We start from the raw sequence: 26021 nt of genomic DNA, 5'->3' as shown, positions 1-26021 counted from the left end.
TACCATATAAAAAAAGAGCACATCCCTTGGTATCTACTGACTCACACTATATTAATGTGCTATAATAGCACCAGCACATTAATATATGAGTGGGTAGATTAGGATACAGATACACTCCCTGTCAGGGATGTCCTCTTTTTTGAAAGGTTAAATGTGGCAACCCTAGGCATGGGCAATGGAGTACACACAGAGATGCTTTTGTATGGGAGGCCCTGGAATGGAGGGAATACAGAGTGCCAAGTGGAAGGGAAAACAAAGCAGCAGAAAGGTAGCACTTTAAAGACCAACAAAATAATTTATTTGGTGATGAGCCTCTGTGGGGCAGACCTACTTCATCAGGGAGGTTGCAGCAAGTTCCTGAAATAGAGGGAGATAAAAGGGTGGCAACCCGCTTCTTGGGGCACAGAATGCACGATGGGAAGTACTCTCAACGCATACAATGGACTTGGCCTGCAGAAGCTACAGACCATGCAATCCTCTAGCACGGCTGCCAACCACGAGGTCTCAGCTGAGGAGCACAGGCTGCAGCCGGGGACACGTGCCATCCCGGAGGGGTTAGGGAGCAAGCAGCTGGTTACGAGCTCCCCCAAGACAGCGCTACTGAAAGTGGCTAATACCGCCCTGCGTGGGCTCAGAGCGGCCCGTGCAGCAGACAAGCAGGCGGCCACAGCGCCCCTGCGCACCCCGGGCGTCCTGCGCCCGCTCCTGCCGCTCCTCCGCGACCGAGGCAGCCGGAAGCCGGAAAGGTTCCGAGAAGCGCGGGAGCGGCAGGAGGAGCTGTCGCGACCGACCGACCGACCCAGGAGAAAGCAGCGGCCGAGCGCTTGCGCGGGCACGAGCACGAGCACGAGCACGAGCACGAGCACAAGCCCAAGCCCAAGCCCAAGCCCAAGCCCGGCCAGCCCCAGGGCCGAGCTCCCCAGGGAGCCCCGCACCGCTCGCCTCCAGCGGCGGGGGGAGGAACGGTCCCAGCACCAGCCGCCCCCGAGCGGGCGGGGCTGCAGCACCTGGCCCCGGGAGAGAGCTGCGCGGCGCTGCCCCTTTAAGCACCCCTCCCCACTTGCGTAGATCCCTCTCTCAATGCGCCTGCGCACGTGCCTGGCTCTGGCTTGTTCGTTTCTTTGTCCCCCTCTCGCATCTCACCTAAACTTAGGGCCTGAGGGGATGATTGGCAGCTAGTTTGGCGGGCTGTGAAGATCACTCAACCAATAAAAGCCGAAGGAGGGGGGATTTTACCCGTGGCTCCCTACCGCGCCAGTCCGTCACTGATCGGCATTTTTATGAGCCACTGAACGGAAGGTGTGATGAGAACTTTGACCAATAGGGCAGCAGCAGGGGCGGGCCTTGGGTAGCTGGGTAGGCTGTCTGATTTCCGGCTGCACGCGCCCTTTTTCCTTAGGCTGCTGAAAGGCGAGGAGGCCGCAGGGCCCGCCGTCCGTTGGGGGAGCGAGGACCCGGGAACAGGTGAGGCTGTGGGAGGCGGTGATCTGCGTGCGGCCCCGGACGCCCCCCCCCGCACCCCACAGCTGAGGCACGGCGAGCACGGCGCGGTCGGCGGCGCGCGGGGAGGCCGCGGCGCTCAGCGGGCCTAGGTGGCGGGAGGCCTGGGCTGCGCGCCGAGCGGCGCCGGGTCAGCGGCCTGTTAAAGTCCCCTTCAGGAAAACATTCGTACCGCTTCCTCGTGTGCAGCCGCGGCGCCCGCCCTGGCCGGTCCGTCGGGGCGCCGCCGGGCCCGCTCCCGCGTGCTCTTCCTTCGCGGCTGGTGCTTCGTAAGCCTCCCCGCGGCCTTGCGCGGCTCCGCAGCCTGCTCATGGAGCCGCTTTGTGGGCTGGTGCTTCTTGGCGGCTTCACGCGTTGGTGCTGCTTTTCTGTGTCCTCCCCTTGCGCTGCTGGTGCGCCCGGCGTCCCGCTCGCCATTTTAACAAACTTCACACTTCAGGCAGCCCTGTCCTTCTCATCGTCCCGCCTGCCTTGACCACCCGCTCCCCTTCTGCTGTCTCTAGATGAGCCAGCTCCGTGCGGTTGTTACGGTTGCACTTCATCCAGGTCTGAAGAAGCGGGTCTGTCCCATAAAAGCTCATCACCTAATATGTTATTTTGTTAGCCTTTGAAGGGCTGCAGGGCTGCGTTTTTGTTTTGTGGTTCTGCAGATTGTCAGCCAGGGTCTGTGGTTCCAGCATTTCTTCTGTTTGAAATGTCTGCAGCCCCTAGGGACAGCCCACATGCTTTGGGTGCAAAATGACTTCTTTTGACTGAGGAGTTATGTACACTGGGCTTTTCTTCCTTTTTGTTTTAAAAAAATATTTTTTCAGAGAATAAAAATCTTTTTCCCCCCCACACTGCAAACTTTGTTATTCTGGAATAACAGGGCATTTAAGTAACTCTACCAAAATAAACAACTTTCACTGACCACCTCCCCCCCATCTTTCAATTCTGAAATTGACTTTGTGTACTAAAGCAGAAGTAATTACAACTTAATTGGTCTCAAGGGAAGCATCCCATCATTGCTCTTATTTCAAAATTGGGCTTTTGCATGTGAACGATCAATTTAAAAATGTTCTTGCAGTGTGAATGCTCTTTTCAGAAGTAACATTTCGATGTTAATGTTAAAATAAGTTTTTTTCTGAAAAACTTTGCAGTGCAGACATAGCATGCTTAAACTATGCACTCAGGCCATGTAACGAGTTGTAATTATTTTGTTTGGTTACCCTACAACTACTTTGTCCAGTCTTAGTATGGAAGTTATTGGTGGCAAATAAACATGGATAACCAAGATAAGTTTTAGTTAAATAAGGGGTGAGCTGCAGCTTTCTAAGCCTTAAAACACCAGTCTTGATTGCACAGATGTTTATGGCACACACTGTCATTTGGGGATATATTTCTACAAATCTTTGAAATGGCCATGCTAATAGCCATTTTGAAGGTTACTAAGGAGGCACTGAATTGAATAGTCAGTGCCTCATTAGCATTAGGACACTTTTAGCCACGGCACTTCGAAAGCACTGCTTTCAAATGCATGCAGCTTGGCGCGGCTGCATGGGGTTCCTTTTCGAAAGGACCCCGTGCCTTTCAAAACCCTCTTATGTTCTGCTCTGCTGAACGGTCCACTTCTACTCAGGTGAACAAAATAAGGGGATTTTGAAAGGTGCAGGGTCCTTTCGAAAAGAACCCCAGTGGAGCTGCTCCGCGTGTGTTTGAACTGCGTGTGTTTTGAAGTGCCGCAGCTGGAAGTGTCCTTATGCTAATGAGGTGCTGAATATTCAATTCAGCACCTCATTAGTCATCTTCAGAATGGCTATTAGCTTGGCTATTTCGAAGATTTGTGCCTTTGTAGACACACCGTTGTATTTCAAGTCTAATTAAGTTATGGAAGTAATCATCCAGTAAACATAAGATGTATACCCTGTCTTATATGTATACTGTCCTGAGCTAGATCAAAGGTCTGTCTAGTCATGGATCTTGTTTGGTGACGGTGGCCTATACCAGATGTCCCATAGGGAATGAGGAGAACAGGTAAACATCAAGTGATCCTACTTCTGGCATACAGAGGCTTAGGACACCATCCTTAGCTTATCCTGCGTAGTAGGTATTGATGGACCTATTTTTCATGAATTTATCTAATTCATTTTTGAACCCTGTTATGTTGACTCTCATAACATCCTCCAGCAAAGAGACCCATTAGACTGACACTTTTGTCTGAAGAAATACCTCCTTTTAAAGCTGCTGCCTAGTCATTTCATTTGGTAACCCCTAGTATTTGTTGTGAGTAAATACCACTTCCTTATCCACTTTCTACACTCCCATCCTTTATGGATCCGTCACATCCCCCCATGGTTATGTCTATTCCAAGTAGAAAAGTCCCAGGTTTAGTAATTTCACCTCGTATAGAAGCTGTTCCATACCCCTAATTATTTTTGTTGTCCTTTTTAAAACTTTTTTCCCAATTCCAGTATATTTTTGAGAGTGTGTCACCATATCTGCACGTGGTATTCAAGATTTAGGCATATCATGGATTTATATAGCGTCTATATGTTTTTGTCAGACCTATCCCTTTGTTAATGATCCCAAATATTCTGGTTTTTTTGTTTTTTTTTGGCCTGCTGCTACACATTAAGTAGAATTTATTTTTCAGGGAACAATCCACAATGACGAGGAATTTAGATCCTATCAATTTTATGCACGTAACCAGGATTATATTTTCCAGTGTGCATTACTTTGCATGTATTAATGAACGGTGAATTTCATCTGTCCTTTTGTTACCCAGACACCCAGTTTTGTAAGTCCAAAGCAGAATAGTTCTGTATAGTGCAGTAGTTCTGTACAGTAAATCCTTGAAATGCATGATTTTTGAGTTGTGCTTAAATTGCATTAATGCGAGTTAAGTGCAACTCAAAATCCCGCTCCCCCGGCACTGGCTCAGCCCCCTGTCCGTGCATGGCTCTGGTTCAACCCCTTGTGTGCCTGGCCATGGTTCAACACCCACATACACACACCTGTTACCTGGCTCATCAACCAGTCATGGCTCTGGCTCAACCCAGCCCCAGTTTAAACCCCTCATGTGTGGCTCTGGCTCAACTCCACCCTAAGCTTAGCCCCACCTGCCCCTCTTCCATGACCCCAGCCCACCACCAGGCTTAACCCTCCCCAGCTGCCCAGCCCAACCCCAGGACTTATCTTTCAAAAGGAACTCCGGGTACTCCTGCTGCTTCCCTGGCTGCAGAATGTGCTTTCCACTGGGGAAAAAAGTTACCCCCCAGACTTACATGAAATTTGAGTTATGCAACTGTGCAATGGGAAAATAACCCTTGCATAACTCAAGGGACTGCTGTATAGTCTGCAAATTTTACCACCTTCTTATTTACCCTTTCTGCTAGATAACTTATGAGTATGTTGAATAGTACAGGTTGCAACACAGACACTTAGGCACCACCATTTACCTCTCCATTTTGAAAATGGACCATTTATTGCTGTCCTTTGTTTTTTGTCTTTTAACCAGTTGTTCATGAGAGGACCTTCCATCTTATCCCATGACAGCTTACGTTAAGAGCCTTTGGTGAGGATAATGTCTAATTTGTGTCCATTAATCCTTTGGCAAAGTGATTGTCCAGTTTGTCCAATATACATAGACAAATCAGACATTAGGAATCTGAATCCACATAAACCTGTCAGTGAGCATTTTGATGTAGCAGGCCTTGTAGCATTCAAGACATGAAAACCTGCATCCTAAAACAGAGATTTTAACATAAGATTACAAAGGGAGACATCTGAATTAGAGTTAATTCTCAAGTCCCATACTTTCCACCCTGGTTTCAACAAAGATATGTTACTTTGTGCAGTACAAGGACCGTTTTCTTATCTTTGGTAGTTGTAGTGATCACAGGCAAACCACTTAACAGACACTTGCAATAACTAATTTTCTTCCCTCTCTTCATTCCTTCTTTCTGTCATATGTAGCTGATTCATCGGTTTTCATTTAATTTTTTCCTGTCTTTATGTTGAATTCTCATTGCGTCAGTTTACTTTTATCAGAATTTTCCAGATCTGAAGAAGTGGGTCTGTCCCATGAAAATTCCTCACCTAATAAATTATTTTGTTAGTCTTTAAAGTGCTACAGGGCTGTTTACTCCATGTCTCCCCCCCCCCCATCAAGTTACGTTCATCTGTGTGACTGCCAATTCTGTTCTTTACTATAATTTCAACCAGTTTGGTAGTGGTTAGGCTAATTAGCCTGCAATTACCAGGTTTGCCTTTGGAGCTCTTTTTAAACATTGGTGTCACGTTATCCATCCTCTAGTCACCTGGTAGAGAAGCTAGTTTAAATAATAGGCTATGTACTCCTGTTAACAGGTCTGTAATATCACATTTGAATTCCTTCAGAACTCTTGAGTGGATGTAATCTGCTTCTGTGTACAGTAAGGGCGCACCATTTGTGAATTTAACATTCGTGAATTCAGTTATTCACGAGCGGTGGGATCGCCTGGACCGCCACAGCAGCTAGAGCTGCGTGGCTCCTTCCCTCCCCCTTGACAGAGGGATTGCTTGGACCCACAGTGGCAGCTGTAGCTGAGTGTCTCTTTTCCTTCCCCTTGACAGGCAGTCCCCTTGTCAAGGGGGAGAGGAAGGAGGTGCTCAGCTCCAGCCGCTGCTGCTGCGGCAGGTCCAGGCAGCCCCCTGTCAGGATTACAGTAAACCCTTGAGATATGTGCGATCAAGTTGTGCATCTCAGGTTAGCATGACTGCCATCCCTGACAGGAGTGAGGAAACTGCTTCTGTCAGGAGCAGCAGCCTAACTCTTGCTGTCCCTGACAGGAGCCATTTCCTGCTCCTGTCAGGGGTGGCAGCCATGAGTCAGGCTGCTGTCCCTGACAGGAGCGGTTTTTCCCCACAGCTGTCCGGAACAGCAGCCTAATGTGCGGCTGCCGCCCCTCACAGGAGTGGTTTCCTGGTCCACAGAGTGGCAGAGAGCTGGGAACTAAGCAGCAGCATGGCTTCTGGCTCTTCTCCGCTTGCAGAGCTAGGAAACTGAGCCAGGGCAGCAGCCCTGGTTAGTTTCCTGGCTCCAAGGACTGGAGGGAAGCAGGAAGCCAGGCTGCCCCTGGTTCCGGGCTCCCCTTGGCTGGCTGGAGCCTGGAAGCTAACCAAGGTTGCAGCTCTGCTCAGTTTCCCCTCTGCAAGCAGAAGGGAGCTGTGAGCTGGGTTGCCTCTTGGTGGACCTAGGAAACTGACCAGTTGGTCAGTATCCTGAGTCCTGTAAGCAGCGTGGAGAAGGGAATCAGGTTGCCTCTTGGTTCCAGACTCCCTGCCACTGTAAGAGCTAGGCAGTTTCCTGGCTCCTGCAAGCCCAGGGGAGGTGGGAACCAGGTTGCATCCTGGTTCCTGTCTCCTCTCGACTTGAACAAATATGAGAGCTACGGAGGGCTCTAGAAATTTGAAGGTTTACTGTACTGAGGTAAAACGCTATTCGCAAAATTCAACATTCGCGAGGGTTCCGTGTTGATGACCCTTGTGAATGTCAAGACCTTACTGTTTATCAGTTTTTTCCGAAAGCCTCTATAAGGGGATGCTTCCTCACATTTGTCATCTAAAAAGAATGGCTCAGGTTTGGGAATCTCTCTCATGTCCTCAGCTATGAAGACTGATGCAACGAATTCATTTAGTTTCTCCACAATGGCCTTGTCTTGCTTGAGTGCTCCCTTAGCACCTGTTGGTCAGTGGCCCCACTAGTTGTTTAGCATGATTCCTGCTTCTGATATACTTAAAAAGGGACATGGGCAACATAAAATCACCCTTGCTTGAATTTTTTTACTTGCTACTGTTATAAGGCATATGTATCGTTAAAATGCCTTTTATTTTTCTTTGCACATTTGAAAGCACTTTGTATTATATTCAGTATTGCACTTTTACCTGTGTTTATGGTTCTTTCACACAGCAACATGAGAGAAATAATCTTAAAAGAGTAAAAAAATATAACTAGAGGTTGTCATTAAGGAGTTGGGTATAGGAGTTTTGAAAACAGAGTAGATTTTAAGTTGACTTTTCCTTTAAAGAACAATCTCTTCCTGGTTTTGTGGTATTTATGTGGGTAGCAGCTCAGAAAGAACATTTCAATTGGACATATCATTGGCTACACAGAACCTCTGATTTGAATTAACCTATGTTCAAATTGCATTTTCCCTTGTAGTGTCTGTTTTCCCCCCAGGTGTTTGGGATTGCAAAAATTAGAATTGGTTCTGGTTTGATAATACTCTGTAGTTGTGCCCAGGGAAGTAGCTGTAGCATTGTGTGCATTGGAGGTTGCACGTTTATACTAGGAGGATGTGTAACTGATGACATATTTGCTCTCAGGTTGGAACAATGCAAGGCAACAAAGGCTTTAACATGGAGAAGCAGAACCATGCTCCAAGAAAACAGCATCAGCAGCAGCATCAACAGCCACCTATTCCTGCTAATGGACAGCAGGCCAATAGTCAGAGTAAGTAGATTATGCAAATCATACTTGGGCATTTTAATCCTCTGGGCTGCTGACATGCCATCAGCAAAGTCATAACTTAATTTTCGCTCAGACTCTCACAGGTTCATTCCCTATTTAAAATGTTCTGAACTCCCAAGAGAGTATTAGTTTGGATGCTCTTCTGCTGCCAAATTCCTTTACTTCCTGTTGTGAATCCTTGCCCCATGAAGATACACTCTTGCATTCAGTCTTTTTGGTTTGATAGCTGAGCTTCTGGCTAAATCTGTAAGCCAGTGGCGGGCAGCTGGTGATCCATAAGGTTCTTTGGGTGGTACGCAAGACACTGTTTTTATCCATGTAGGTTTTTTCTTACCAGAATTACTAAAATGATACACATGTAGAGCAAGGGTATGGGATGCGAGGTGCATGCGGATTGCCCACAACGTTGACTGTAAAAGCCGTGCCGTCCCTCTGCATCCAACCAAACTGTTGCTACAATTGTCAACGCACTTCATGTTGTAGGTACACAAGTGCAGTTAGAAAACCTATCCGATTCTGGGGCACCATCTTGGTTGTGACCATCTTGGCAGTCCACTGAGCTGAAGGAGGACCACTCGTGTCCCAGTTTCTAGTGTAGGTTGTCCATCACTGCTGTAACCAGAGGAAACTGCATTCAAAATTAAGCTTTCAGACAGTTCATTTCTGCTGCTGTTGCCTGACTTTCAAGTGTGTTGAACCGTGGCAATTCCCTAAAGCTTCATTGAGATTTTTGGGTGCTGAGTACTTCTAAATCAGACCATTAATGTGCTCATTCAAAAACTGCTACCTTGCTTCTATAGGCTTGTCTGGTAACTGTAACTGCCCAGAGGACTGCAAATCTCTGCAATCCTTTAGTGTCACCGCTGTGGATTTTACAAGAAAGAGACAGCTTGTCAGTGACTGGCACTCTTTTTCTTCCTTTTTTTTTTTCTCCTTACTTTTCTACCCAAAGCTGTACCAGAGAATTACCTGACACAATGCTTCCTAGGTACTGATGGATAATTATGATGTCACATAGAAGTAGTTCAGGTCAGAAGGTTGTAGGGCTTCCAAATAACTCATCAGATCTACATGTCTTAGTGGGTGGTCTCCTGGTTTGGCTACTTGAGACTCCAGCATCAGAGGGCTAGTAGTGTGCATCAGCACTTCTGTGCCAGTAAATCCAATCCACTGTAGTTCACCCTTGTTCAGTATGGGCTGGAGCGCTATTAGATTGTTTGGTTTTGGTGATAGTGATCTTAAAGTATGATTTAATTACCTTCTGTGGCCTTAACCGATCTAACTTACTGATTCAGAAGAATGTAGTGATGAGAGTCTGAAGCTACTACTTTTGGATGAGTGAAAGGATGGATGGGTGCATTGATGGGTCAGTTAATTTGAAAGTTACATTGTGTGTTGAATGTGGAATCCCCTGCATAAGCACTAAGTGTTTTTTTTTTAAAAAAAAAAAAGTTCAAGTTAATGGCTGTCCAGCCTTCTTCCTGTTAGTGGGATGGTTCAATCCTTGCCTATTAAATGTGGGTGATTAAAATGACTGGCTCTTGCCTTGGGATCCTGACCCGACCCATTAAAAGCTAAATATAATGACAATGGGGTGTCCAGTTCCTAAAGTCACTACTAGAGTATTTGTGCCTTCCAAGTAATTATTGCTCAAGACCATAAGCCAGCACATTTTCTCCACCATTATAGAATTGGTGCATTTTCATAGTCTCTGCTTCACTATATTTTGATATACTATGAATTTGCTGGCTTTTTGGTTCTGTTTTAACTTCTGTTAGTTGAATTTTGATTTTTCTGAGGTCCCATCCATAATACCACTTTTATAATTTTGGCTTCTTCTATTTCCTACTTGGAGAGTGCATTCTCAGGCTGTAGAGTGGCTGAAATGTTACCTCCTTTTCTCTCTCGTGGTTCTGTTGTTCTAAGCAAGGCTTAGCAATGTAAGTATCTTTTGAATGTGATGGGAGTGGGGAGTTTTTTTGTTTTGTTAGTTTTTCCTGAATCACCATGTTCTGGATTGATTCCAGGATGATAATCCTCTAATAGCTAATGAAACTGCAGCTTTTCTGTAGATAGCGAGGCTGCGGTCCATATCAAACGTAGCAGCTCTGTGATTTTTAAGCATGTTCTGCCACAGTTATCAAGTTAGGAAGGCTGCTGCATTCTTCCAAGGTTCCTGTCTTCCCACTTCGGTCTCTGCCTCCTGCAGTGGCTGGTGTGCCTTGTTACGAAGCAGTGTAGTTCCTGGAAGCTTTGTCTTTCACCTGAATGTTGGTTTATGCTGAAGCAGTCTCTTTGTTGGAGTTGATAGATGTTCAAGACTTGGGTGAGAGGGTGGTGTTAGTGGCTATTGTATGTCTTTATGCTTGCTGTGATGTAACACAGTGGAATTTATCCCCCCACTTGTAGAGCGACTGTGTACCTTATTCCCCTCAGATGAAGGCCTCACTATTGATCTGAAGAATTTCCGGAAACCTGGTGAAAAGACATTCACCCAGAGGAGCCGCCTCTTTGTGGGGAACCTGCCCCCGGATATTACTGAGGAGGAGATGAGAAAGTTGTTTGAGAAGTATGGGAAAGCAGGTGAAGTCTTTATACACAAGGACAAAGGCTTTGGATTTATCAGACTGGTGAGTCATTAAGTTGCCTTTAGGGTGTCCTGTGCTACAGCTCTGATATTAGGAGATTGGTGCTCATTTGAAATAGTAGCCATATTGGCATATTTTGATGATAGAGCTGGTGTTGTCACACAGGTGTATAACATGAATTCTAGTCATCTAGATCAGTGGTTCCAAACCTTTTCAGTAACAAGGTTTGCTTCAGTGAGGCACAGAATTCCATGGCACGCCCACTCTTCAGCTGAATTGAAAGCTCATAAACATCACAATTATTACAGTTACAGTCTTAATACCCAGGTTTGCAACATAATAGTGCATAGAACAAACTAAACAAGGATCAAATGGGAGTTTGTGTAATCGTGTATCCATGAAAATTTCAGCGGTTACTTGATTACTCATGGGTGGGACAACAAACCAGGGCCAGAGAGTAGGCTCCCCCAACCGCCAGCCAATTAGAACCAGGGTGTAGCATTCAAACCATGTCCCAGCTTCAACAAGCCTCCCACCCTCCCTCCCCACTTGCTGCAGCTGGGGAAGGCGGGGCTTCTTGCCAGCCCATTGGGTCAGGAAGCAGCTTTTCAGCTGCCTCTCAGCATGAACAGGCTCGTGCAGGGTTGACATTTCCTGCTGCAGTGAGGGGAAACTGAAGAAATTTCATGGACACTTCAGACATTTCTCACGGCAAGCCAGCGTGTTGTGGCACTTTGGTTGGAAACCATTGATCTAGAGCAGGGCTGAGCAATCTTCTTACATCAGGCCCCACATTTCATCCCTGCAAGTAGCAGCAGTCCCCAACCTGCCTAGTGTAATCCAAACTGATGGAAATTTTGGTTAGATTCATATGAAAAAAACCTTTTTCGTCACGTGTAAGGAAATAAGTATGTAGAATGTAAAAACTTTTAGTCTGTATATAAATGGGAATACACATAACATAAAAACGGTAACATATTTCAACATTTTTAATTAGATCACTGAGCCTGATACCCAACAACCAATCATACTGCACCCCCCACTTACAAAATTACACATACACCCCACCCTGAGGGGACCTGCCCCCCCCAACTTTGAGCACCATTGAACTGCAGTACCAGATACATGGGAACCAGTTGCAACAGCTAGTGTGGATGGGTCACAATTCCGAGGGAGGGTAGGGGTGCCAGCCATGCGGAATATGAAAGTGCCTTTAAGGCCTCACTGAGACTGTAGGTACAAGCTCATTTTTACAGGTGAAACTACCAAAAGACAGGGTACCTTTAGGTAGAAGACATTGACTTCATACTGTTTCTTGATAGAATCAAAACAAAAAAGCAGTCCAGTAGCACTTTAAAGACGAACAGACTAGCAAGGCTTTCTCTCTGTTACTGTTTCTTGATGGATGTGAAGAAGCTGTTTGTGTACAAAGACTAGCATCTGTAATTACGGCTAGTCATTGACGTTCTTGAACTTAGAGAGTCTTTAGTTGATCAGTTTGAGGGAAGTAAAGTAGAGCAAAACTGCTCTGTACTACCTGAAAGAGGCTGAGGCTGTCTCTTTCTCATTGCTTTCCCTTCCCACCTCCTGAAAAAGGCAGGTTTGTGTGGTCGAAAGTGGTTCCAAAGCTAGATATTTGAGGGCATGAGGGTAGATGTGTGAATAAGTCATTTTACTGGACTCAAGATATGGGGTCTGTTCTTGCCTCTGCCACATTTACTATCTGACTTCAGGCAAGCTGCTTTTTTCTGTACCTCAGTTTTTCTTTCAGTGGAATGAGAATAAAAATCTATTTAACTCATGTATTAAGAGGTTAAAAACTATTGCTATGGTAGTAAACGCCGTATAAATAAAGTAAATAGAATTGCATTCTATCATGGGGCCTTTTGTGTCCAGGGTCTCTGGTATGTTACCATTTTCCCCTTATTCACTTGTTAGTTGAAAATTATCTGTTTTGTGTTGTACCTGTCCGATTGGTTCTGAATTTTTATCCATTTTTGTATTAAATGGGAGGGTCGCTACTGTGCAGTTATAAGTGGATTAAATAAGATGTCTTGAAAGAAATTAAGCAAGCTACTTCAGCCATGGGAATAGGATCTGTCCCATCTCCAGACTAGTGTCTTGGCATCCCATTTAGGAAAGGAAGAAGTAAAACTGCGGTAACAGATGTTTATGTGGCACAACCTATATTTTGAGTCCCATGCAAGCATTTTGCCTATATATAACATCAAGGAGCTACAAGGAACTATAATGACCCTTTTGTTTCTTGAACAATGAGATGAGCAGTTTGGGGAGAAGCTGGAGGCTTTTAAAGTTATATGGTGATGAGTATTTGATGCAAGTTTGCGAACTTTGCACTAAGTCATTATTTAGGTAACAGACCTTAAGATTTTGAAAGTCTTCTACTTTTATGTACTGAGCAGTTCCTCGAGAACAGCAAGAAGTCCTGTGGCACCTTATAGACTAACAGGTAGTCCAAATGATGCCACAGGACTTCTTAGTCTGTATTTTCGAGAACACCACCACATCTTCCTCTCTGATACTTGAGCAGTTCCTGTGCCAATCAGACTACTGGGAAGAATCAGGAGAGTAGCAGTTCTTTTTGTGATCCTGGCACTATTCATAAATGTGTGGTTACTTAATATTAACTCCTAGCTATTGTCTCTAATCCTTTCAACATTCCTCTGAAGTTTTCTACCTGATGTCTGTCTTTTATCTTCTTTCCTCAAACTTCACACCTATTTCTGGAACTAGTTTAACTAACTCCTTGAATGATGGTCAGAAGACTTTATTTTATTATCAGCATTGCTGAGGTACCCTTCATGGTATAAAGAGTTCTTTGTTCTCACTGTAGTGTTTGTCAAGGAAAAGACAAGCTAGTGACTCTGTTTTCTGCTTCTGTTGGAGGAAAAAAAGTCTCCATACTGTATTGCAAATTTTAATGCTAACTCTCTTGTCTCCAGGAAACCCGCACACTAGCAGAGATTGCAAAGGTGGAACTAGACAACATGCCTCTCCGTGGGAAGCAGCTAAGAGTGCGCTTTGCATGCCACAGCGCGTCACTGACTGTCAGGAACCTGCCTCAGTTTGTGTCAAATGAGCTCCTGGAGGAGGCCTTCTCTATGTTCGGCCAGGTGGAAAGGGCTGTGGTTATTGTGGATGACAGAGGAAGATCCTCTGGGAAAGGCATTGTGGAGTTCTCAGGGAAACCTGCTGCTAGGAAAGCTCTGGACAGATGTAGCGAAGGGTCTTTCCTGCTAACCACGTAAGTGAGGGGAGTGAGAAGTGCTATCCTGGAAAGTGCACTGTTTGGGGATGCTACTTTAAGAACTGATGATGCTTTAACACTAGACTAGAACCATCTGTGGTATGGGATAGATGGCAATATGTACTTAACTGTCAATCTCCTATCTGGGTCATGTTAGAATAAATTGCACACAGGTTTCTGTTCAAAAGCATCTTGCTTACTGGAGGCTGCCCATGAGGTTGTGTGTGCTGATATGGGAGTTGCTGCTGTTGAGGTTCCTCATAGACAAGGGTTGGCAACCAGAATAGCAAGAAGAGCCTTTTTTGAGTTTGTTTTTAAAAAAAACTTCTAAGTCAAGAGCCACAATGCCCATAAATGTGAGACAGTCCTTAATGAATGTCGAACCATACTTTTTGTAAACCCCTATTTTGAGAATACACACACAGTGATGTGATACATGTTTACTGCAGGACGTTCACCTTTTATCGAAAATAATCAGGAGGATTTTTTTACTTTGCAATTATAGCGTCAGGAGCCACGAAAGTCCTTGAAGAGCTGTGTGCAGCTCCTAAGCCACAGGTTTCAGACCCATGCTCATAGACGAAGCCTTCTTTTGGCAATTCAGATACTGTGGAAGAAGCAGAAGCTATTCCTCCCTCCAGTAACACATGTCTGGCAAGTGAAGAAAGCTTAAATGTTAGCTGATCAGGGTGGATCACCCAGAGCTGATTGTGGAAGTGGGTTTTTATTTCCATCTATATTTGTAATAGAAAGCTGTATCCAGTCCTGTTAGCAGGCATAGGTTCAGTTTCAGTTGTTTACATGACTAGTATGAGAGGGAGAGAGAGAGAGACAGACGGGCTGTAGTACTTAAGCTTCTGTGCTGGAGCATTTCAGTGGCACCTATAAAGTCTACAGAGTTCAATATCCTTGAAGAAATGGTGCTGCATTCTTAGAAATGGAACTAGTACTGGAATGCACTATAGTCAATCTGGTAACATCAGTTGTTAAGGGTATATTGTTTGATTTATAATTCGCTTACTCATCTGAGTAATATTTAATTTGCTGCACTTATTCCCTTGCTATGTTCTTGCCGTACTTTGCCCTTTTTTTTAAGAACTTATGGCGGTGGCACCTCTCATTCCATGGCTGGATACTCCTAGATCATTACACACACCTACCTTCCAAAAGCATCTCAATTTTTCACAACCCCCACCCCATGGTAGCCTCTCTGGTTCATGTGTGGGACTCTGCCCAGACTGTTTAGAAATCTTCAGTCATATTACATATTTGGTAACTATCATTGGCTGATTTGGGGCTCAGAAGCAGCCATTATTAAAGAAAGGAATTGTACTAAGTCAAACTCAAAACCCATATAGTACCAGTGCATAACTTGGGTGTGAAGATGGTTTCACTTGTATACCAGCTGTCATTGTCTTAGATGGCTTTCTTAGGCCCTGTTACACAGACCTCATTGAAAGAGCAGTATGTTCTAGCTCCAGGTGAGACTAAAGAAATAGACAAGCTGGCCTGCAGTGGCAGCCATGGGCAAGATAACATTGAAGTCACTTGACTTCTTTTCTTTGCAGATTCCCTCGGCCTGTCACTGTGGAACCCATGGACCAATATGATGATGAGGAGGGACTGCCAGAAAAACTGGTTATCAAAAACCAGCAGTTTCACAAGTATGTGGTGCCTGCCCCCCTGAAAGGAAGAGGGTGAAGTTTTCACAAGTAGTTTCCACTGCAGTGGGGAGTTGGGTGGGTGAGGGGCAGAGAGTAATTGGGATTGTCTTTTAGTTTCTTAATTAATTGGACAGGCCTTATCTGGGGAGATGGTGTGCCAGTGCTTCAGATGGAGAATAACTAGCTGCAGAAAGAGCAGTTTCCCATTCATTCCAGTGAAAGTATCTGCCAGGCTGATAGGAAGATACTTAGATGTTCCTGACCTCTCCCTTTATATCTGTTAGTTAGAATCTTTCATTTTAATTGTATGAAGATTTATCTTTCTTTTTGGCTTTGCTCAAGTTTCCTTCTCTTCCTTCCCTCCTCAGGGAGCGTGAACAGCCACCTAGGTTTGCACAGCCTGGTTCTTTTGAGTATGAATATGCCATGCGCTGGAAAGCCTTAATAGAAATGGAAAAGCAGCAGCAAGAACAGGTGGACCGCAACATCAAGGAAGCACGAGAAAAGCTGGAAATGGAGATGGAAGCAGCTCGCCATGAGCATCAAGTTATGCTCATGAGGCAAGGTGGGGGCAAGACCAACAAAGGATTGACCCAAGATCACTTTTAGGGCTACTTCTTAAAGCCAGGAATGTCAGTAACCAGACCATTGCTGGCTGATGCTGGATGGGCCTGGGGTGGGTGGTGGTTGAGATGGAGACTGTCTGGCAGGTTGAGTGGATTTGCTATACAGTGTAGCAGGCTTTTGTTCTGCTGTCTCCTGCAGCAGAGTTCTAGCTAGAGTTCTAGCTGGCCAAGATTGTGAGGCCATATACTTTACATGATGGCATTTCCTTGTCTCTGCATGTCTGTAATGCAGTATTGTGTGAATGCTATATCTGATCCATTTCAAAATCCCAGAGAATACCCTAGATATCAGTGGTGTGAACACTACTGATTTGGGGGAAAACTGGAAAAGTGAAATGAGACCCATAGACCCCTTACTGTCAGTTCAGTGCATCCACAACTTCAAGCACTTCTGCAGTTATTCATAGATTAGATTGAGTGAATGGCACTTGTTCACTTCTTCCAGTGTAACAGAATATTAGTCACACATTTCTGCCTGCCAACACCAGTAGAGTGTAATATATGTTGTTGCCCTGAATTACTCATCTCCCAGGCAAATAAAAAACGGGGGGTGAGAGAATGAGAGCATGCACACTGTCCATGGTGTTGGGGGGGACGGGGGTGTGCATATAATCTCGGTGGTGCAGGGAAAACTGATCCAGGTGTGGAACAGATCCTGAATGGGGGGGCAAACAGCCACTGGTGTTAGTGAATAAAAGTCACACAGGATCCCCATGGTTCTGGGATCATGGTAGGGACACACAGAACCCCTGTTATGAAGGAAAATGGATGATCTGTGGGAGGAGTGGAAATGATGTATACACACAGCTCCTGTCATGGGAGGAGGATGCTGTCCCTGCTGTGGAAGGAGAGGAAATGAGGAGTGTACAGAACTGCTGGCATGCTGTTAGGAAACAGAGCACCCTGCTGTGAGGCCAGGATGGAATGGGGGGAAGGGAGCCACACAGTCTGTCATGAAGCGGAGAGTGCAAGAAATTGTATGGAATCACTAAAACAGACAGGGATGGAAGAGTAGCATCCAGGAACCTTGTGGGGGCAGCTAGAAGAATGCATGGAGCCCCTGGTATGCACAGTGAGCTTGGGCCTGGAAAAACTAACATTTGATCCCCGGTCCAGAAACCAGCTGTTGGGTTGATATTCAAGTAGGGATTTTTGGAAGTGGAAGGTGGTAATGTTAGTCTAGTTATCTAGCAGCTGGCACAGGGAATTGCAATTGGCCCAGTGACTGGCTTCTACTGTTGCATTTTCCAGACTTAATGAGGCGCCAGGAAGAACTAAGGAGAATGGAGGAGCTACATAACCAAGAAGTGCAGAAACGTAAACAGCTGGAACTCAGGTAAAGTGAAGTGCTGGCTTCTTTTTGCTGTGAATTAAATGCATCCCATTAAACTGGAGCTAGACCCCATCTTCCATTACCAGAGCAGTTGGGCACGCAGTTTAACAATATCCTTTTTAAACTATGTTGGGTTATCTTAATACATAAGCCAAGTCTACAGCAGGAGGATTGTTGATTGGGGCTGTGCCAGTGACCTGGCAGAATGTTAACTAGCCTGTTTTCTCCTTAATAGATTCAGCTTTGGCTTTCAGGTGCATCTGCAAAAGCCAGGTGTCTGTGCAGTTACTCTGATTGCTCTAGTACTGCAGGAAGAGAAAAATGTTGCTCCAACCTCAACCTTCTCCTTCTGGTCACTTAAGAATCTGAGAGGGAGACTATCCTCTCCCAGCTCATTTATGATCGTTGATGCTTGGTTCTCAAGGTTATGCTGCGGACCTCCAGGAGGATTTTTAGACCAGCTCCTGGTGGAGCACAGCTTGGGGACCACATGCCTAATGCTTCCAGTTATGTACAAAAAGCATTTGTTTAGAAGCCTAGCATATGCTGTCACTGGGCTCTTTTCTAATAAACTCGCTAGAATTCAAAGGGTTTCGAAATAATAGTTTTCATGAGTTCTAGAAATACCTCATTGAAGAGCTCAGTGCTCCACTGTCTCTGGAAAGAGCTGTGTGGTCTGTACTGCTATTAAATGCCTTCTGTGCAGCACTTTGCCCTATGAGGTAGAATCTGATTACTTGTACTGAGTGACTTGAGCCTCTCCTTGCAGGCAAGAGGAAGAGCGCAGACGCCGTGAGGAGGAGATGAGACGGCAGCAAGAGGAGATGATGAGACGCCAGCAAGAGGGCTTTAAAGGGAATTTTGCTGATGCGGTATGATTACTTCTGCCTTTGAATCACATCCAGTTTCTGTCAGAAGAATAATTGTCCACATATAGGGCGGGGTTTCTGGTGATATGAATGTGTCTGGGTGGGTATTTTTCTGTAGAGGACTATCCCTGTATGAGGGTACACATAATATAAAATTTCGATGGTACTGTTTTACAAATCACTGTGATCTTGTTGAGGATTAAAGACATTAAAATTAACTATACTGATGGATTTTGCACGGTCTTACTACAGGCAGAATTAAGATTGTTCAAGTGCCTTAACTGTTTCCACTTTTTGCCCAATATTTACTTTGGGTGTGGGGGGAGTTAATGCTGGCCTTTGGAATAATTATAGCATCTGATTTCAGAGGGGTAGCTGTGTTAGTCTATATCTGCAAGAACAGCTAGGGCTATGTCTACACAACAGCGTTATTTAAGAATAAGCTATTCTGGAAGAGCTTATTTTGAAATAGGGTATCTATATGCAAAATATGTATCGATTATAGCACTCAGCTATTTCAAAATAGTGTCCACATTGATAGGGCAACCTGGGTAGGACTGGAGGCCCCTTATTTAAAAATAGCCCCTACTTCTTGTCTATATAGCCCTTATTCCGAAATATCTATTACAGAATATGCACTGTTCCTCGTAGAATGAGGTTTACAGAACTCAAAATAAGCCATCCACTATTTCTAAATTATTTTGATATAGCAGTTTTGCTGTGCAGACACACCTTAGAGTCCTGTGGCACCTTAAAAATGAACAGATTTTGTCTGGGACAGTACATACGGAAATCCACCTATTGATAGGAATTCACTGGTGTGCATGACATCCAAGGTTTTTTTTAAATGTTTCTATCCTTTATGGTTGTGCAGAAAGCTTTCCAAATGTAAACATGGCTTATTGTCTTCCTGAGGCTGCAGACAGCCTGAAATAGTACCTGTGAATGTACTTGACCCATAGTGGGCTCATTAGTGTCTACTCAGAAGCCCAGTTATGATACTCCAGTGCTCCCCTACATTTATTTCCCCTTATAGTTATGTTGTATGTTTAGATGTAAACTGCTTGGGGTGGAGATGGTCTCAATGGGCTGATCTGCTCGGTTTTTGAAGTACTTGAGTTCTTTTTTAGAAATCAAATTGATTCAGCCCTCTAACATGGATTCACTTTTACTGGTATAAAGGTGGCATAACTGTATCCACACTAGTGGGTATTCTGATTTTCTTTTTTTTTTTTAATAAAAAAAAAAAACAACAACAAAACTTCCCCTAACCAAAACAGTTAAATTCCTAACAGTCATTTTGTAGGTTCAGGGATAAACTGTATGCCTAGTACCCAGCATGATGGAGCCCTGCCTAGGGGGCCTCGAATTGCCATTGCAATTGAGATGATAAATAGGGCTCTTGAGGCTGTAAATGAAACCAACTCTACCAGTTCTTGTGAGGAAGTGGAACTGCTGTTGGCGTAATGGGCACTTCCAGGTTTGACACAGAATAGCTGTTTTTGGACTCACCAGCGTATGCTTCATACCAAAAGCATCTGCATTCCCTCTACAAGTTGGTTTCCTGACCTTGAATGAGGTGAATTTAACCTACTGTTAGCTGTAGTCTGAGGTCAGGTCACTTTACGCAGGTATTAGGCATCTCTGTAAACTAACACTTGTGCTTTAAACACGCACAGTACTTTGCTTTTATTGGATGCTACACAGTGCATATAGCTAACTGTCCTGCAGAATTATATCTTGAACTGAGATTTTATTCAGCACTGAAAAAAATTTGAATGGGGTGGATGGTTCGTTTTCCTTTGCAACTTTTCTAAGGGAGTAGTTTTTTCCTCCGGTCTTCAAAGATAGTCTAGTGACACTCTGTTATATTGGAGAGTATCTTAAATGATGTGGTGTGAAATAAATCTCTCTTTCAGAGGGAACCGCCAGATATGCGCATGGGACAAATGGGCATGGGAGGTAAGAGCTGCCTGTGATGATCTGTGTGCTCTGTTTCTATGCGTGTTCAGTTCCCCTGTGTGCAGATACTGGATCTGCTCTTGGCAGTTTTATTTTGCTAATTCTATATTTGGTACACTTAAAAACATGTTGAAAATAATTTTCCGCTAACCCTGTGTTCTCTGAAGTTTGTAGTCTTTAAAGCCTGTGGCACTTCACAGCATGCAAAGTGAGGAGTTTTTGGTGGGATACACTTTAAGTAGTATGATGTATCTGCAGAGGGTTTAGCTCATTAAGCAGATGTTTCAGGTGAAATTGTTAGTACATCCCAAATGGAATCAAGCTTTCCCAAGGAGACTTGTATATCATTAAAGGAATGGATGCAACATACAGAGAGCAGCTAAGCTCAGCAAACAAAAATGTCAGATAAGTAAGAAGTGCGATCCATGATTTACATTTCTAGTTCACAGTCTGCAGTTTTAGACTGCTTGGGCAGAAATCAGTGAATAAAGGAGTTAGTGAATGATTAATAGCTGAAATGGGATCTTAATGACTGTCAGCTATCTGTGCTTTTGGGCTTGGTTGAGTCTTAAGTGCAGGGATAGTTAAGCTTGGTTCAGCATTGTATTTGATAAATGCAAGACAGCCTGCTTGGTTAGGACTCCCTTTCTTGTATGGGAAACTGGTAAGTCATGTCTCCTAATCACATTCTATCTGGCCAGAGTATTCGTCAGATCTCTCTTTCAGGTGCTATAGGCATGAACAATAGAGGGGCGATGGGTGCTACCACCGTCCCAGCGGGTGCACCTCCTGCAGCTGGTCCTGGGGCTATGATGCCTGATGGAGCCATGGGAATGGTAATGTATCTTCAGCGTTATTCTAGCTTCTCTCTTCTTTCACTCTTAACAGTTACAGTGTGTGGTTTGCTATGGAGCCTGTTAGTAGATAATCTCTTAACTCTGAGACATGCTTACATTATAGACCACCTTTTTGGTCCCTTCTCAAATCCTCACAGGCCACTGTTCTCATATATATGGCCAGCATGGAGTTTTTGGTGCCCCAATTTGAGGTGACACAGTCACAATTTTTGAAAATTCATACCCTTTTCTGTCATATTGTACCTCAAAAATTAGTTCTTCCAAAATATATTTGAAGTATCTCACTAAGAGTTTTTGCACATAAGAAATCCTTTACACGTGGAAATGTATATTTTTGGAAACTTCATTGTATTGAGGACCTGGGTTCTGGCAGATTATGTGGTCCAGATTTTCAAGAACTCTCATCTCGCAGCTCTGATTGAAAGCAATGTAGAATACACCCTTCCCTCCACGTTAAGAACAATGCAAGTTGATGAGCTTTTCTGAAAGCCTGACTGTTGAAGGGCACAGGATGACTAGAGACTTACTTTTGCTCCCTCACCCCACCCCACCGCCTAAATGGTAGCTCTTCATTGCAAAGAATCTTCAAAATGAAAAGCCATGGTTAATGGAGACTTTTCTTTGTGGCTGTTTTGAGATGGGTAGAAAAAAGGGGGTGAGGGAAAACCCCTAACTCACATGCACTCAGTTTTGTGAATGCACTCTTGCCTATGACCATCTCTTTTTGTCCTTTCCATGGGTGTTTCCTCTGCAGTGAGTACTGGGGATTTACATTCTCTTCTGCATGCTTCCCTGTAAGTGAGAATAGATGGAGGAATCATTGGGGCTTCATAGCCCTTCATGGTTTTTTGACCATTCTCCCTCCTTCCTGTCCATAAATGTCCTAGAAAGCTTAGAAGCTCCTCAAGTATCCTTCTTTTTGCTTTACAATGCATATCCTTTTAAACAGTTCAACAACGCAAAGACCCAAAGGAAACATCAGAAAAAAAACTCGGGCTATGTCTACACTTACCAAAAACTTCGAAATGGCCATGCTAATTCATGCTAGTTCATAGGTTTGTGAGTTTGTAGGAATAAGGGGATTTCGATGTTGGTGGGGTCCTTTCCAAAAGGACATCCCCCCACCCCCACCCCCGTGTAGCCATGTGGGAGCGAAATGTGGCAATTTCAAAATGCTGTGGCTGGTGGCATGCTAATGAGTCGCTGAATATGCATTTCAGCTCCTCACTAGTATTCTTCGATCTGGCCATTTTGAAGTTTTTTGCAAGTGCAGACACAGCCATAGTGTTGAATATCACGAGTAACAGAAAGTTAAAAATTCCATCCATTAGAAGTTCAGAATTAAGTCTCTGCTTAAAAGAAATCAGCAGCTGAACTGTGATCCAGCAATAAGGCCATAAGAAAAGTGAATAAGACCGTCATCCACTCACTACTTTTACTTCAGTGATGATGACAAACTTGAATGCTTTTCTCTGAATCTGGCAGTGGCTATTCCAACTTTTTCCTTTTTGTCCACACATGATGAAACCAGCCCATAAATTCACGTTTTGAATTCTAACTAGACGAATAGCATAAAGGTAGCGGTTCCGCCTTTCTTTAGATTCAGTGTCCCACCAATTAAGCGAGTATAAGATTGGACAAATGTATCTACATATGCAGGCCTCCTAGGCCAGACTATGAAATTACAGTACTTGTGTGGGGAAAAAATGTGAGTTAGTGTGGTTAATAGGATGATTTTTCTCTACCAAACTTGCATGTTTGAAGTCATACATGAAACCAGTGCTTTTGGTGCATATTTTTGATACATCATCTGCAAGTTGCCTCAAGTCATTATTATTTGTTTAATAAGATAGCCGTGGCCATTTTATGTGGACAACTTAAAATCTTTATGAAAATGATGCAAGGAACAAAGAAATGAAGGGTAAGTTAGCATAGAGACAGAGATGGAGATACGTTGCATGTCTTCCCTGGAATTCTGAGCTTCCAAATATTTGGGGTTTCTTTTATTTTAACAAAGTTTGTGTGAGTAGTTTAGTCTTAGGAAGGTAATGGTGTGGAGTCTTCAGAGGGTTAAATTAGATTAGCTTGTAAGGAACCTGTTTTGATATGCAGTGATGGCAACAAGGTTTTAATGCCACAGCTTCAGAACAGGACATGTCTTCCCTCTATATCTCTTCCATCTGCTTTATAGAGCTCTGCTCTTGGCTGAGGCACAGTATCACATCTGCAGCATGAGCATGGGACTGCTTAGTAAATATTTGGCATGTAAAGTGTTCTGGGAATTTTACATAGTAAGAAAGTCACATTCCACTTCAGAAGGCATACAGTCTGAGCTATAGACCAGTGACCACTGCGGGAGGCAGGCCAGCGGATGCGAGGGAGAGGACAGTGTTTACAAAAAATAGTATGCACTTGCCCAAGTTGCCAGTGAAGTATGTATTACCATCTGAGACTTCTTCAGTCTCTTGTAATGAGATTGTGTTTCAGGTGGTGACCACGTTTATATGGGTAAGGGGCCTGGAGATTGGTGGAGTGGATGAGGAGAGCATGGATTCAGTTTGAAGGAAAATGAGAAAGGAATAGGCAAGAGAATGAAAGAAGGGTAGTCTAGGCACACTGTTGAAAAGGAGGACGACGATTGTTTCTGGTGATAAGAGATGGAGGGTGTGGGATGCTAGCGGCAGGCTTTTTATGGGAAATGGGGTGTTAATGGTTAACCGGTTAATCAGTAAGCCTCACCCTAAATGGATGAAACTTATGGGTTACGATTTAACCAGTGAGGGCTGGAGCACGGGCACACACCCACCCACCCCACCCCACCCCCTTCCACAAGCATGGGGCTGCTGCAGCCCTGCCAGATTCACCATGGGCAGGGGTGAACTGGAGCAACTCTTGTCTGCAGAGGGCCCAGCCTGGGTGTGCTGCGGGAAGGGTCGTGCCATACTGGCCATAGCAGGCCTGGTCTGTGGCGGACGTGAGGTGTGCTGTGGGCAGGGGTGCCTCATGGGCTGGAGCAACCCCCAGCAGACACCCCCTCCTGCCTGTTTATAATAGATTAACTAATAAAACAGGATTTTACATCCCTGCTCTGAAAATCAACCCAGCTTATACTGGGCACATGTTAGTGCTGGGATTAATGCATCCCTGTGTCCCGAAACAGCTGCTTAGTCTGATGAAGAGCAGGTGCTGCATTCACCCATTCCTGGCATTGACAGCGGTTCCAGTCCTTCTGTCAGGTAGGGCATGTGAGAACATGGCCTGCAGGGTAAGACCAAAGCTGTTCCAGACCCACTTTTCCAGTGTGTGGAAGAGTACAAAGGGAGACTTCCATTTTATCCCACTAGTTGTATAAAATTCTCAGCAACACTGGCAGCATGTGTAATAGTTCCAAACCCTTGATCATCCCCATTTGTAGTTTTAATTATGGTTGATGCTGTGGGTGCCCAGGAATAGTGTTTGGGTTGGAGTTTGGTAGAACTGTGGAATTCTCAGGATCCCAGACTGCGTTACTCAGGCAGTCCACTGCAGGGCATTAGTGTGCTGGTTTGGACAGCTGTTTTCCAATGTCTTGGCCTGGAACTCAGAGGGGAAGCTGTGTTCTGTGGGGCTTAGTTATCTGAGATCACATCCCTGTCAGTTCAGTCTTAGTTTGGGTGTTAGGGGGCAGGTCTCCCCTCCAGTAAATCTGGAATGAAGAGTTTATATTCATCAGCTAGGGAAGAGCTGAAGTCACTGCTTTCCAGTTACTTAATGTCTTGATTACTTAGTTACTTGGTTTGTGGAGTCCTGCTCAGACCCAGGTGGGCTGGAATTGCTTCTAATTTAAGTCTTTTCTCCTTTCTACCTCATCTGCACTCTCACCCTGTACAAGACACCACCACCGCCCACTGATCGCTTTGGACAGGGCAGTGCAATGGAAGGACTTGGAGCTATGGGAGGAAACCCACCTGCCTTCAACAGAGGAAATCCTGGGGGGGACTTTGGCCCTAACAAGCGTCGTCGATACTAACAGGATTAAACTCTTTGCTACCCACCCCACCCCCCAAGGAGGAAGAAAGTCTTTGAAGGCCACGTAGGGTTCCACTTGGGGGTGATTCTTCATGGTAGTTTAAGGCCTGCTTTGGCAAAGCCATTCTAGACAAAAGGGGAGTGCAGTCTGACTGGTAAAGGTTTTAGTAAATTTAATGTGGTGCATTCCTATCATTTCAATGTGAAAAGTGGATTCTGGGAGGCTTCAGTACCTGTGCAGTAAAAGTAAGACCCAACAGAACCCTGATGCCTTTACCATTCCATGTTTCCTACATGCAGCTGCATTCCTGAGACTAGCATAGATACAACTGGAGTAGTAGCATTTATCCAGTATGGCTCCTTTGAGAGCACAGGCAAGTCTCTGGAGAACTAAGGCAGCACTTGAATATTTTGCAGCCCTCAGTGGCTACATAAATTTATATAGCTCCAAATGACCCACCATGTAGTGAAACCAGGAGGGGTTTATGTTTTTTAACTTGTAGTTTTTACTTTTTCTCTGGACCATCTATTTCTTTAAAGTAGTGGACTGTCATGTGCAGCCTGATTGGCTGCAAGGCTTTTGATTGAATAGATCTTCGATACGTGTTGTACCGCTGTTTTGTTTTTTCTGGTAGTAAAGTACAATCTATTGGACAAAGATACTGTATCTCATGCTGAAGACTTAACTAAAACTATTGTTTGTATAACCTTAATCTTGCCTGTCTATTGTGTAGAACTACAAGATTTTCATTTAGTGTAAACTGTTTGAACATAAACTGTAATCATCCCACTAACAAGTTTGAGTTTGTCCGCGGAATGTTTCAGGAATGCATTATTAAAGTGGATTTTAAGCCTT

The 26021-nt window shown here is 44.5% G+C and overlaps 1 protein-coding gene across 6 annotated transcripts; it reads left to right on the top strand.

Annotated features, from left to right (window-relative positions):
- Window positions 1-1351: 1351 nt before the first annotated feature.
- Window positions 1352-26021, top strand: NONO (non-POU domain containing octamer binding). Of its 6 annotated transcripts, none has more exons than XM_075007734.1 (11): window positions 1352-1464; window positions 7846-7972; window positions 10427-10620; window positions 13542-13843; window positions 15415-15510; window positions 15879-16075; window positions 17388-17472; window positions 18239-18341; window positions 20258-20300; window positions 21027-21136; window positions 25029-26021. In XM_075007734.1, exons 2-11 carry the CDS (start codon window positions 7855-7857, stop codon window positions 25164-25166), a joined length of 1386 nt encoding a protein of 461 aa, XP_074863835.1. In that variant the 5' UTR covers window positions 1352-1464; window positions 7846-7854; the 3' UTR covers window positions 25167-26021. The 6 variants fall into 6 exon arrangements, with proteins under 6 accessions (XP_074863835.1, XP_074863834.1, XP_074863832.1 ...); XM_075007733.1 differs by having other exon boundaries at window positions 10400-10620; XM_075007731.1 differs by lacking the exon at window positions 25029-26021 and adding an exon at window positions 24318-25022.

This window comes from Carettochelys insculpta, chromosome 13 (genome assembly GCF_033958435.1).
Source record: "Carettochelys insculpta isolate YL-2023 chromosome 13, ASM3395843v1, whole genome shotgun sequence".
Lineage (NCBI taxonomy): Eukaryota > Metazoa > Chordata > Testudines > Carettochelyidae > Carettochelys > Carettochelys insculpta.
Note: the sequence above shows the minus strand (reverse complement) of the source record. Positions and strands in the feature narration are given on the sequence as shown.

What these genes read in the sequence shown, in the direction of transcription:
- NONO (XM_075007728.1), top strand. Translation starts at nt 7,855, where the DNA reads ATGCAAGGCAACAAAGGCTTTAACATGGAGAAGCAGAACCATGCTCCA. An exon ending in ACAGCAGGCCAATAGTCAGA is followed by an intron (nt 7,973 to 10,399) that starts GTAAGTAGATTA and finishes CCCCACTTGTAG; the next exon opens with AGCGACTGTGTACCTTATTC. An exon ending in GCTTTGGATTTATCAGACTG is followed by an intron (nt 10,621 to 13,541) that starts GTGAGTCATTAA and finishes TCTTGTCTCCAG; the next exon opens with GAAACCCGCACACTAGCAGA.